The 14116-nt window shown below is 40.4% G+C and overlaps 1 protein-coding gene across 1 annotated transcript; it reads right to left on the reverse strand.

Annotated features, from left to right (window-relative positions):
* Positions 1 to 3724: 3724 nt before the first annotated feature.
* On the reverse strand, positions 3725 to 7081 carry LOC109186366 (cytochrome P450 89A2-like). The gene is made up of 2 exons (XM_019336313.1): positions 6510 to 7081; positions 3725 to 5216 (listed from the first exon to the last, which is right to left on the reverse strand). The coding sequence occupies exons 1-2, from the start codon at positions 6968 to 6970 to the stop codon at positions 4094 to 4096; spliced, it is 1584 nt and encodes a 527-aa protein (XP_019191858.1). The 5' UTR covers positions 6971 to 7081; the 3' UTR covers positions 3725 to 4093.
* Between the last annotated feature and the right edge of the window lie 7035 nt (positions 7082 to 14116).

Consider the following 14116-nt stretch of genomic DNA (forward strand, 5'->3'; position numbering starts at 1 on the left):
ACTGAAGAGCTGTTAAGCTAATTGTTATGATTGAAAGTGTTTGGTAAAATTAGCTTTTTGATAAGCTGATAAATGTAAAAAGACTAAAAAAGACATTTTCATAAAATTTAAATTAGTTTGTTTACATATTAAAATTTAACATTTTGTCTTTAAAAAAAATTAACATTTTGAAATAAAACTATTAGCATAATCATGATTTAGCATCTCTTAATGAAATAGCAATATTGTTGCAAATATAATAATAATAATAATAATAATAATAATAATAATAATAATAATAATAATAATAATAATAATATTTGCGGTGAAAGTTGCAGATAAAAGAGAAGAGAAGGTTTTAATTTGGAAGGGTAAATAATATCATTTTTTTAAAATAATAAGGATAAAGATGGAAAAAATGTTAGAGAGCTAGGAACTTATTTTAAGCTAGGAGCTTATTTTGAGAACATTACCAAACAAAGCTTATAGTTTATTAGTAGCTTAAAATAAGCTATAAACTCTGCCAAACAGAGCCATAATGTTAAAAGAAAATTTCAAAATACAAGATATATATATATATAATTGAATAAGTGAAGTATGATTCTGATATTTAAAAATTAAATGTACATTTCTTGTGAACTTTGATATATATAAAAGGAAGAAAATGTATAATACAACTTTTTTTTTACGACGCCTCCACTGAGGCTCAAACTCATAATCTTTCAAATGGAAATCCAACCCGGGTACCATTAGACCATATGTATAATACAACTTTAATAACATGAAATAAAAAAAATGTTTAATGGAAAGTCAACATAATGAATGATACCAATTTTCATTACCTTTTATAAGATTATATTTTTAGATTTAGATTTAGATTAGATGTAAATAAAATCTATCTCTAAGAGTTTCTTCTCTTCTTCTCCAATTTTCCCTTACTTGGTGATCTTTCGGTGGTTTGCAGTGGGCCTCTGGTCAAAGCTCTGATGGAGCTTTGAGCCGGTGGTGCTTTTCACACCAGATACGGCGATGCAACTTGTTGTCATTCCCACTGGTTTACTCTGGTTTCGCACTTTCATGTCATCAAACCTTTAGATCCAGATCTAAAGGTAAAGAGGTGACTTGGTTTTGTGGATCCATCAAATAAAGATCTAGAGATCTAGAAGTGGTGTAGTGCTGTTTTTCTTTAATTTTCTTTTGAGTTTTGTTATAATTTTGTGTGTTGTGCTTTTTCTCTTGTTCGTGTGACGAGTTTGTTTTTCTCTCGTTCCTTTTGCCGAGTTCTTTTTCTCTTAAGTGTGAAGCATTTAAATGGTCACAACGTATGTGAACTTTATCCTGGTGACAAAGATGACAATGAAAAAGAGTGCTTGCAGTCTAGTTTGATGGACATATTATCAATGAATGGAAGAATGAAAATAGATACTCAGGTGCAAGACTTTTCAACCAAAGTTAGTCTTGACTGCGCTTGATCAGTTCTTCAATAATATTAAAGAAGCGTTAAGTTCTTCAAATGAATTCAACTTCAAATTTGTGAAACAGTCTGCGATTCAAGTTTTCCCTAGCATTGCTAGGGATGTTGTTTCTGTCTGACTGTAAGGAATGTTGTATCATTCCATCGATCATGTTTGTAATGGTTTCAACTTATGATTAAATGAATTAACTTCTTTATTTAAAAAAAAAAATAGATGTAAACATATGGGTCATTTTTTAGCATTTGGATGAAAGAAAAAAATGAATTAACATATTGAAACGTTAAGGACATTTTGATATTTTTAATACAAAGTCATTGACTAGTTATATTTTTTATGTTTATTTTTTGAACAAATTCATAAATGAAGAGCGAAATGTCCTTGTATTTAACGAAATTTCAACAATTTTGTTGATAGAGGACCAAAATTGGTCATGTCACAATAATACTAGGACAAAAAATGGAAGTTCAAATAAAAAAAAACTAATAGTTAATTGTCACCTATAAATCTAGGACTAAAAATGGAATTAACTCAACCGATTGTATTGATGATTAAACGTGTGTGGTCGAATTATAGATAAGATTTAGATAGGTTGATTAAGTGACAAGTTGCCTTTGAAAATTATAATGAGACCTAGTCATTAAGCTAATATACACCATGGTACAATGTTTTTTTTTTGTTTTGTTTTTATTTTTATTTTTTTATTTTTTATTTATCTTTTTTAATATAATGAAATCGATCTAAATTTTTTATAAAAAAGTCTCACACTTGTATCACTAGATTGCAAATCTCAACTTATATCGCGGATTGAGGTCCACTTGAATTAGCGTTATTTTATATTAAGTCATTAACACTTTCACCAGTGCGTCATATTTAATACTTCGTAATATTCAATCATTCATCATGTATCATGCTCATAATATTTGTTCTATATGTTTATAAATTTAAATCTTAATATACATAAACACTAAACTAAACTATATGTACGTCATATCTAATTCTATTGACTTTGTAGTAGGTTGATAATGTTCCGTCTATGTATTCATAAAAACAAAATTTAAAATATATAAATTTACATAGTATCATGCTTACTAACAACTATCATGTACTATATTTATAATATTTGTTTTATGTAATCATTGATGTATATATCACCTATTCATCGATATGATCTTGATGGGTTCACCGGAAAAGAGAATAGCGAAGAGACATTTGAGGAAGAAGACGACAAAGAGGGAGCAGGGAAGTGTGCACAATAACCAGTGTTACGATGAAAAAAAAAACAACTATCATGTACTATATTTATGATACTTGTTTTTATGTAATTATTGATGTATATATCACCTATTCATCGATATGATCTTGATGGGTTCACCAGAAATATTTTTTTTTTTGAATGCTACTGACTCTATTACATTGCAGTATCTTTTTAAAGATACTTTCTCATCATATTGAAACACAAAGAATACCGTATCCACTGAAGTTCGATCTCATGACCTCTCATATGGGAGAGGTCACTACATGTCATCTGAGCACAAAGTGTCTGGCGTAATACCTATTTAATAGCTCATAAATTATAAGTGAGATATCGTTAAACGAAAGTAGCTAGAGGCAGGATGGAGCTTCGAGACGGCAATTTATATCACGGACCAGGGTTCACGTAGCATCGTAGACCCTGGATCAAAACGATGAGGTATAGAATTCACGCTCGTGAAGTACATAATTTAATAACACAAGACACATACACATGTAACATGTTATATATTTATTTATTTTTTAAAAATCTATAGGTACAAAATTTATGTTCATATGCACAGATTTTCACAACAAGACACAAAAATTCATAACATACGACACAATCAACTACTAATTTATTTTAGGTACAGAATTTATACTCTTACAGCACGTTTGGTTCACGGAATGAATTTTAAGGTAATAGGAATGCTATTTCATAAGGAATGGAATATGCAAGGAATATAATATGAATTGTATTCTATTATTTGGTTCGCAAAAGTAATAGACTTTATGAATTATGAGGTGGAGGATAGAGAAGGAGAGAATGCTTTGACTCCAGCAAGTTCATGATTTTTTGTGGCTACCAGGAGAAAGAAAAATGGAAGAAAAGGCGCAGATGTGACCATTTTCGCGCACATACAACGCTCAGTCGGGCTACAAATACGTTCTCCAGGATTTTTCCTCAATTGTGTTCCGAAAAAATAACCAAAACGCCACATATATATACTATATAAACCTCTTGTACATAGCCAATTATATTCAACACAAGACTAACTGTATAAAGTGTAAACACAAACCATATGCAGTTCTCCAACATAAACACGGTGTGTGCACATTAGAAAACATGCATAATTGGCAATACTTATAAATTGACATAAGTGGATATATATATATATATATAGTCAGGTTCTTGTGTCGCCATGCGGTCACTCACCTATAGGTACACAAAAATGCATTACAAAGGGTTCAGAAATGCACCATTATTAGGTGTAGTGCATATGCATTTTTGTTTTGGTGTCTGGTGCATTGGTGCATTTCATTTGCATTTTTACATACTTAATGGTGAATCCGCATCGAGAAATATATATATATATATATATATATATATATATATATATATATATATTCTAAGATTGAGAGGATCTTAGATGAAGTCGAGCACGAAGAGGATTCTTCATCACAACTGTGAACTCTAGTTCTTCTTCAAGATCCACTTTTTCTCCTTCCACAGATCTCCATTCGAAATACCAAACCAGATTTGCCAGAAAATACTCGAGATGCAGCATGGCCAAACCCCAGCCCGGACATATTCTCCGGCCGGCTCCAAATGGCATCATCTTGATTTCTCTGCTCCCTGTTATGTCAAACATTTCGCCGCCGGCACCTTCGTTCTCGCCGGCAGCCAAGAATCTCTCCGGCTTGAACTCCAACGGGTCATCCCACACCTTCGGGTCCAATCCCATTTCCGCCACCATGAAGTTGATCGCGGCGTTTTTGGGGATGGTGTAGCCATTCAGCTCCGCCTCCTCTGTCACCGTGTGCGGCAGCACAAAGTGGCCGGGAGGGTGGCGCCGGAGAGCTTCTAGGACCACCGCTTTCACGTACCGCATTTCCGCTAGATCTTCCTCCCGGACAATCTTCCCGCCGGGGGAGATTTGCGGCGGCGGCGGCCCCATGACGGAGGATATTTCCCGGTAGACCTTTTCTTGAATCTCCGGGTGCTTAACTAGATTCGCCATGATCCACTGCAACGCGGTGGCCGTGGTATCCGTTCCGCCGCTGAGAAACTCACTGATCAGGCTAACAATCTCCCCGTCGTTGAGCTTTCGCTTTTCCTCCGGCAACTCCAGGCTCAAGAGCGAGTCCACGTACGCCGCCACAACTTCTTCTTCACTACGCCTTTCGCCATCGCCATTCTTGGAGCGAGCTCGGGCATGAATTAGGGGCACGAAGATCCGCTCCTGTTCTTGCCGAGTTTCCATCAATTCTTTCCAGCGACCTGGAAAAATGATTCTCCCAATCCTGGGGAAGAAATTGATAAGATTGAATCGCCTGAAACCCAGAAGCAATTTCCTCTGAACTTTCTCAATTTCCTTGATTTTCCCCTCTTCCAGCTTATCCCCGAAGCACATAAGCACTAAGAGGCAAAACACCGTGTACTGAAAGTGATCTATCAACCTCACACCCTCCCCGGATTCGCCATGTTTTCCGAGCTTCTCCAAGAGTATACCCAAAGCCCAGTTGCGCGCCCTGGAGTAGGATGGTTAGCAAAGCTTTTGTATTAAGATAAACAAATTTTAAAACTCAATTAATAAACAAACAAATTATTTGTATTATTTTTATATAGTTATTCTTTTTAGTTGGTTATTATCTGCAAACTTAGATTATTCATTGTTAAGGTGTTCGCGGTGCGTTAACTAACACTAACTAACAATTAAGAAACAATAAGGGGGTGTTTGGTTGCATGGAAAAAATGTTTTCCAAGTGAAGGAAAATGATGTTTTATGTTGTTTGATTGGATGGAAATCTTTTTTCATTGGAAAACGTTTTCCTTAAGAACAAAGAAAACAAATTCCTAACTTATGCTAGGTATTTTGTTTTCCATGGAAAACTAATATGACAATTTTACCATATCATTCTTTATTAATTACTTTTATTATTATTATTATTATTATTATTATTATTATTATTATTATTATTATTATTATTATTATTGTGTAGGGTTATATTTGTTATTATACTCATTATTCCTTACCCTTCCAAACTCAACCAAAAAATGGAATTCATATTCTTAGTAATTTCTTTTCCACCAACCAAACAATGGAATTTGTTTTCTTGGAATTTATTTTCCATGGAATTTCAATTCTATTTCCCTTCAAATATTTTCCAGCGAACCAAACGAGCTGTAAGAACATAATTGTCAACAAGATAGCATAGTTGTTTGGTAAATAGTTATTAGATTTATTAGATATTAGCTGATTGGGTTAGTGAGTTTGAGTAGTTGATAATATTACTTGATTGTAAAGAGATATTTAGGGGGTGTTGACTTTTATCTTGATAGTTGTTAACTGATTTAGTTAGTGGGTTTGACTACTTGATAGCATTAGCTGATTATAGAAAAGTGTTTGGTAAATTAACTGTTAGTTGTTAATTAATTACATACAAAATGATTTTTAAAAAGTTAATTGAAAAAGTTACTTTGAACAAATTTTTGAATTTCAGCATTTTAGAATAATAAGCTGTTACAAAAGCTAATTAATTAAATACTCATATTGATTGTTTAACCAAGTCAAACAACTAAAGGTGGTCAAATAAATCAAAATTGGCTAATAGGCTAACTATTTTACTAAATATAGTCTTAATAAATTAGCTGTTAGCTGAGAGCTAATTACATACAAAATAATTTCTGTTTTTAAAATTTAAAATTTTAGAGCAACAAGCTATTAAAATAATTTTTTAAAAAATAATCAAACACTTAACTTTACCAAACAGGCCTATATTCTAAAAATCTTAACAATCGTGTTTGGTTCGTTTATCGCATACCTGGAATAAGACTTTATCCGGGAAGGGTGGAGAATCTCGGCGGTGAGGTTGCGGCGGAGGAGCCGCCACGTGGGGCCGTAAGGGGCGGAGCTGATGTTACACTGATTACTCGTCACAACTCTACTGGTGGCCGTGGCTTTGGGTCGGTCGGAGAAGACGGCGCCGTTCTGAACCAACGCCTGGTGAGCCAGACTGTGGCTGGCGACAAAGATGGCCGGATTAGGACCGATCCGGAGGGTGATAAGGGGACCATACTCGGATCTGAGCTCCCGGAGAATCTTTTCGATGTCCGATAAAGATCGCCGGAACCACTGAAGGCTTCCGATGATAGGGAGGTTAGTGGGCCCCGGAGGGAGGTTCTTGATTTTCCGGCCGGAGGGAGAAGATCGGAGCAGATTGAGGAGTGATTTGAGGGAGAAGGCGATGCAGAGAGAAGCAAGAATGATTAACCAGGTCTCCATTATCACACTGCATAGGATTTAGACCACAAGTTAATAACGTTGTCGGATAATGCACCGTGCACGCACATAATATTGGAAATAAATAATGTTTTTCGAGGTGTACATGAAAATCAATCATAATCCTTCACAAATAATATTAAATATATATAATAGTATCACTTTCAGTTAATTGACATGTATTATTACAATCGTTATGCTGTGCATCCGTATGCACCATGCATGGTGCATACGAATGCCAAAACGACGTCGTTTTATTAAAAAACGCGCGTCTCCCCTTTAAAAAAAATTCAGGTTCGATTCCCAGCAACAACATTATATTGTTCATTCATTCTGGAATTTTAGTTCATAGATTATGGAATTATATTTCATTGATTATGGAATTATAGTTCATCGATTATGGAATTGTAGTTCATCGATTCTGAAATTTTAGTTTATAGATTATGGAATTTTAGTTCATTCATTATGGAATTTTTAGTTCATAGATTGGATTATGGAATTATAGTTCATCGATTATGGAATTATAGTTCATCGATTATGGAATTATAGTTCATCGATTATAGAATTTTAGTTCATATGTTATTGCTGGGAGTCGAACCTGATTTTTTTTTTTTTAAAGGGGAGACGCGCGTTTTATTAAAACGACGTCGTTTTTGCATTCGTATGCACCATGCATGGTGCATACGGATGCACAACATAATTTGCGGTATTATTATCGTTGTTTAACATTTCACTTTCGGCCCAATATATAATGTGGATGAATGCCTTACACGAAACCTATTAATCCTCCGTAAACCGAAGGTATTTGCATGAATGGGTAACATTAGGCAAATAATATTCAGTGTTTGTTCAAACATCAAACTCAAAACCAAATATTTTATTATTGAAATATATTTTAATAAGGGAAAATGACACTTTTTCCCCTATGTTATATAGTTATAGCACTTTTCCCCCCTCAATTATTTAAGTGGCTCTTTTTCCCCCTGAAATGTTAAATGGACATATTTACCCTTAAAATAAATATTTCATTTATTTTTATTCTCCAATAAATTATTACTATAATTTGGTTCAAACCAGATACTATAGTAACCAAACCAAAATATTCCAATTACAATTTATAATCAAAACGCGATATTTAGAGTTTATTAAAATCGCGAACTGGAATGGCCGGTTCATGTTCCGAACTGAAAAAATAAAATATATTTATTGTTGAATTTAAACTATTTTAAAATAAAAAATAAAATTTTAAAATAAAGACGGTTCAAAATCGCGAACGGGATACGGAATCGCCGGTTCATGATCTAGTTTTTTTATATTCTTAAATTTAATAAATTGAAATCCAAATATTGGGTTCTAGATATGAATCAACTGAAAACTTTTAATTCGATTGCTATAGTGTCTGGTTCAGTTCGAACTGAACCGTGGTAATCGCTACATATACGCAATAATTTGTTGGAGAAGTAAAATAAATAAAATGTTTACTTTAAGGGTAGAAATGTCAATTTAATATATTAGGGGGGAAAACCACCACTTTTAAAATAATTGAGTGGGCTAATGTGCTTACATAAATAATTGAGGGGGAAAAAGTGCTATAAGTATATAACATAGGGAGAAAAAGTGCCATTTTCCCTTTTAATAAAGACAATATCTTTGTTTAAATAGTATGAATGTACAAATTCTAGTAAAAAAAAATCAATTAATCGATCTAATGATGAAAATTATTATAACTAAATTAGTTGATAATATATATATATATATATATATATATATATATATATATTCTAATTCTAGTTAACTTGTGTGCATGTGAGAATATTCTCCCCCCACCTTATAAAATTTGTCCCCAGACTCCAGCTCAATATATAAAATTGTGTCCAGGTCCAAAAGTTTTTAGGTAAAAAATGTCAGAGGTTGTTAGGTATTTCCCAATTAATTCAAATGATACTTAGCTTGAGTTGGGTTCAAAAAATTATGATATAATTCATTCCATATCCAATGTGGGAGTTAGGGCATTGAGAGGATCGAAAAGGACACCCTTTATCTTAGCATGCCAGTTATCAATTATCATGTTCACAATAAACACTAAACTATTAAAGTATCTAAGTGTGTAATTGAAAACATCTTAAGTAGCGAACCCATCACAAGATGAGTGCTTTTCTTTTCCAATGGCCTTAGAGCTCTAGTAGCGTGCTCCTGTAATTAGAGATGACAATTTATTTCGTTTTTAATGGAGATTTGTAATTCTAGTTCGACGAAAGCGGAGATAGAAAAAATATTCGGTGAATAATAACGGAACAGAAAATGCGTATAATTTTTCGTTGGAGGAGACAGGGACTAAGATACCCTCCCGTCCTCGAATAATTATTATAACTAAATAGATATATGCAATACATACATACATTTTTTGAGAGTATATATATATATATATATATATATATATATATATATATATATATATATATATTCTAATTTTTGAAAGTAAGACTTGGATTTTTAATAAATTCACTTTTAAAAATTAAAATAATTTAACACTTTGATTAGGAGTTGACGGGGAATGAGAAATCCCCATCTCTACCTAATACCCCGCGGAGACGAAAATAGGGAATACTTCCAAGTCCCCGCGGAGACGAAAATAGTGAATATTTTCAATTCCCCATTGTGGACGAGGACAAAGATGGGGTCGGGGTTGCGGGAGTATACTCTAATGGTTATCAATGAGGTTGTCACATAGGACCTTTAAGAATTGGTGGGATAATACATATGATACTGCTAATTATATGTAAGCAATATAAAATAACACGAGAGCAATTAAAGCAAGTAAAATCTTTATTGATCACGGTAAAGGCCCTAAGTACAATCTACTTGGTTGCTCTGAGTACCGACTGAGTGCGGTCGGGATTCTCTAACAACAACCTATCGATCGTCCAAAAGTCCCTTACACTGTAGCTACTGTGGGCATTTATAGCCGCTGTGCCGGGGACAAGATTCCAGCTGCTCGGCATGTCTTCCACGTAACCACCACGTGTCATCTCCCCGGGTGCCCTGTCTGTCGCCATGAAGAGCCGCCACGTGTCCTTTCGCGTCCTTGTGCCAGCTCTTTCGTCGAAGGGCTACCGCTCGGTGGTCGACACCAGCGTTCGGGCAACTTCCGGCCGTTCCCGACCGGGATCTCTATGAAAAAAGCCCGACCTGCCACCTGCAAAGATCAGAAGAGAAAGACAAAGGCAAGTCGGTCGTGGTGGAGCTTATGTCGGTCGGGATATTCCCTACCAAAAGCCCCCCAGCCCGGGCCTTTTTGATCAGTCGGGAAAAACGGGACGGGATGAAGAAGCCCAACCGTCAGGCATTAGACCGACCGGCCAGCTGTCATTCCCCTCCTCGCCACGTGTCGGCCACTGCCGGCCTCTGCGACTGCAACCGTCGCCTCGGATTCAGCGCCAGTCGTGTCACGCAAGTGGATTCATTTTCCCGCCTAAATGCTCTCCTATAAATAGGCCTTTGAGGCCCACATTTGAACTTTCCTCACTCTTGCGCATCAATCGGTACCCTCGGAGAGTCCCGAGCAGAGCACCTTAGCAAGGCAGTCGAGCAAGCAAACTTCGAACTTCGAGCTTCAATCTCCCTCCACTCGGTAAGCTCTTAATCCTTCTTCTTTACTTTAGGCTTTCAACTATAGGTAGAACGCTAGGTCAACTAACTGTCCCGGACGTCTCAAGTCCTTTACTAACCCTGACCGACCGTTAGGTAGATCGAAATGACGGACTCTGACAGTCAAAACGCCTCGATCGCGGATTATGATGAGGAGGTCGAGCATATCAGCGACGAGGAAGTGGACATTATGTCCTGCACTCCCGAAGCCAGCCCCCGAGCAACGCCAGCCCCTGAGCGAGCCGTCGAGCATAACAACGCATCAAGCTCCTCCGGGACGTCGAGCTCTAGCTCCAGCGGATCGGGGAGCTCCAGCGAAGAAGAGGAAGAGAGAACCACGTCAAGCGGGCGGGGTTTTCCGACCGAGGGCGTTAGGGAAACGCCTACCCGGGTGGTTGGGGACTACCCGGAAGCTGCTCCTCGAGGGGGTGATTGGGAAAATACCCCCGAGCAGACCGAAGAGGACCCGGCCGGGCCGGCCACACCAGCCGTCGAGCTCGAATTCTTGAACAGCGAGAGTGTCGAGCAAGAAATGAGCCTGCTGACCAAAGGCGAAGCGGCTCGGATTGCTGAAGTACTCCGGGGTCGGGTAGAATTCGACACGAGCCGGCAGCTGGGGAACGTAATTGACAGGCATCGGGGCAAGTGGATCGGGATGCATTACGACTCCCTAATGGCCCCGATTGCCATTCCCTTCCCGGCCATCTTGACGGCCTTTCTAGCGTACTATCGGGTCGTTCCGGCTCAAATCTGCCCGAACGCCCACCGGATCCTCGCCTGCTTTCCGCAGATATGCACTCGGCACGAGGCCGAGTGCACGATGGAGTTGTTCAACTTCATCTACCAGATCAAGGTTCTCCCGGACCGCTACGGGGGCGGGTTCCTGATGCTGCAATCCCGAGCAGATATGTGCGCCATCAAAAGCCTGCCTGGGAACAACAAGGGGTGGAAGAACAGAATTTTCTCCATCAAATACGACCCCTGGATCCTCCCGGTCGATCGCACTTGGAGCAGTCACTTCCGAAAGCAAGTGGTGCCGGCCGTGACTCAGGCGCTCAAGGAGACGGTCACTCGGATCTCGAGTGATATACACGAGTATTCCATCTTCCGGACAGCCGAGAGTCTCGCAGCCGCCAAGCTCCCGCCCCCCACGTACGAGCTAAGGGAGAAATATCTGCCCGTGCCGATGGGCGTGTCGCTCGTCAAGCCGTCGAAACGAAAGAAGAGAGGTTTAGCTCGAGCTGATTCTCCCGACCTAGCTTAACATCTCGATCAAACTGACCGTTTCCCTTTTTGCAGCTATGGCCGAATTCGGTGATGAAGACACCGCCCTCCCCCCGCCCGCCAAGATCTCCCTCGGCGGGAAGAAGAAGACAAAGACCAAGGCGGCCGGGGAAAAGGAGATTCCCTCCGCCCGACCCCTGAGCGCCTCGACCGTGACGACGGGCGAGGGCTTCATCGTCGAGCAGCCTGACGTCTTGGTCACCCGGGTAGAGGTCGCCCGGGGCAAGGAGAAAGTCGCCGACCAGGGCGCGACCGAGGTGGGCAGCCTGAAGCGCCGCCGTGAGCAGCGCAGCCCGAGCCCTTCGATCGGGCGAGAAAGGGACCCTGCGTCCATGCTGGCCCGGATCGGCAACGCCGCGCCAGTTAAGGAGGATCTGGGGAAGATGACCCCGACCCAAGTGGCCGAGCGGATCGGCCACGATCTGGCCGAGGTAAACTTTTCTCAACTAACAGCTTTCCTGCTCAAGTGCTTTCGATCGGGCTAATCCCGAACGTCTTTTGTTTTGCAGATTTCCCGGGCGGCCCAGCTCCTACAAGGTCGAGCCATGCTGGCCGAGGAAGCTGATCACCACAAGAAGACGGCCGCCCGTCGCTTGAAGGAGATCAAGGACCTCCAAGCCGAGCTGGAGAAGACCCAAAAGGCCCTGAAGAAGGGCGACGAGGAGCGGGTTCTTGCCGAGAAGGTCGCCAGCCGGGCGATCGGAGAAGCCAAGGAGCTGAAGGCTCAGCTCGAGAATCCGAGCGAGCTGGCGCGGGCAGCCTTCAAAGACAAGGACTTGGGCTCGGCCTTCCTCACAGCAGCCCGGGGAACAGAGATCGGGGAAGAGCTGATCGTCTCGTTCGGTCGCTGGGGCTTTACGGCCGGGAAACGGAAGATGCTTGAACGAGTCCGTTCCCGGTTGGAGCAGGCTTTAGACGGGGAAGACCTTCAGCTGGTCCTCTCGGCATTACCCCCAGACCTAGCCGATCCCGGTCCCTCTCCCTTCGCCCCAAAAGCCAAGGCGTCTGAAGCCGGGGCATCAACGGCGGTCACCTTAAGCGGGAAAGGGGCGGCTGTTAGAGCTCAGGAGACGAAAAAATAGGGTAGGCTGTCTCCTCTTCTTTTTGTAATGAACGTTGATCGGGAGCCCGGTCCCGAATTGTACCGGGCAGCTTTTGTTAGTTAATAAAATTTGTTTTTTGCTCTATCTTGCGTCGCTCGTCTCTTGTTTCCTTGCTTTCAATTTGCACACACTGATCATAATCACTCGACCACCTGGCCTTTAGACCCGGTCTCGCAATACTCGATCCGCTCAACGCCCGACCTTAAGACCTTATGGCCTGGTCGTGCGTTCGATATTTCGACGTCAAAACCCGATCTCCGGGCCTTTGTCGAAGAATTTTTGAAAACAAGCCTCTACGGTCGGAATGTAACCGAGCGACGGGCCTGCAAATACTTCCTTATCCCAGCCCCCACACTATTGTGCGCTCGAGGCACGAGTGGGTGCAATAGTGGACAGAAGTTGGACGGATCGGGGAATAATGCTGAGAGCTCCTGGCTTCCCCGATCAGTGGCATGACTTGGGTGTCCGCCAATGTGTAGCGCGTTTTGACCGGTCGATAGATTTCGCCCGGTTGATGAATGTTGAACTGATCTGCATGTAACGAGGGTGAAAGAAAATAACCGATCGGGCCGCCGCATACAAACGGTCGAGCAATCATCGATCGTATATACATTAAACTTTCCCGCTCGCAGGCGGTTGAATTAATTTTACAACCATAAATTTACATAGAAATGACGACCGGGACTAACTCGCAGGTCAAGCCCCCACTTCGTCTAGAAAATACAAAAAATAGGCTAATGCCTAAAAAGAACGAGGTGCTCGGAATTCCAAGTCCCCTCGATTAGCCGACCAGCTGTTGTCTCTAGTCGGTATGTACCCGGCCGTATGATCGCACTGATGATATACGGCCCCTCCCAGTTCTGAGCTAGCTTTCCGCCCTCTAGAGGTTGGCTGGCCTCCCTTCGTCGTAGAACGTAGTCTCCGACTTGAAAATAACGAGGGTTGACCCGAACATCTTTAGAACTCTTGACGCGCTTCTGATACTCGGCTATGCGTCGAGCGGCTAGCTCTCTTTTTTCTTCGACCCCATCGAGATCCACCCCCATGGCATGTTCATTTTCCTCGGCGTTGTAGGTTCTCTCTCGGTCGGTCGGGATCCAAGCCTCGATCGGGA

This window comes from Ipomoea nil, unplaced genomic scaffold (assembly GCF_001879475.1).
Source record: "Ipomoea nil cultivar Tokyo-kokei standard unplaced genomic scaffold, Asagao_1.1 scaffold1407, whole genome shotgun sequence".
NCBI lineage: Eukaryota > Viridiplantae > Streptophyta > Magnoliopsida > Solanales > Convolvulaceae > Ipomoea > Ipomoea nil.

Coding starts and splice junctions, on each gene's coding strand:
- LOC109186366 (XM_019336313.1), bottom strand. CDS start 6,970: ATGGAGACCTGGTTAATCATTCTTGCTTCTCTCTGCATCGCCTTCTCC. Junction 5,217..6,509: donor CGGATAAAGTCTTATTCCAG/GTATGCGATAAA, acceptor ATCCTACTCCAG/GGCGCGCAACTGGGCTTTGG.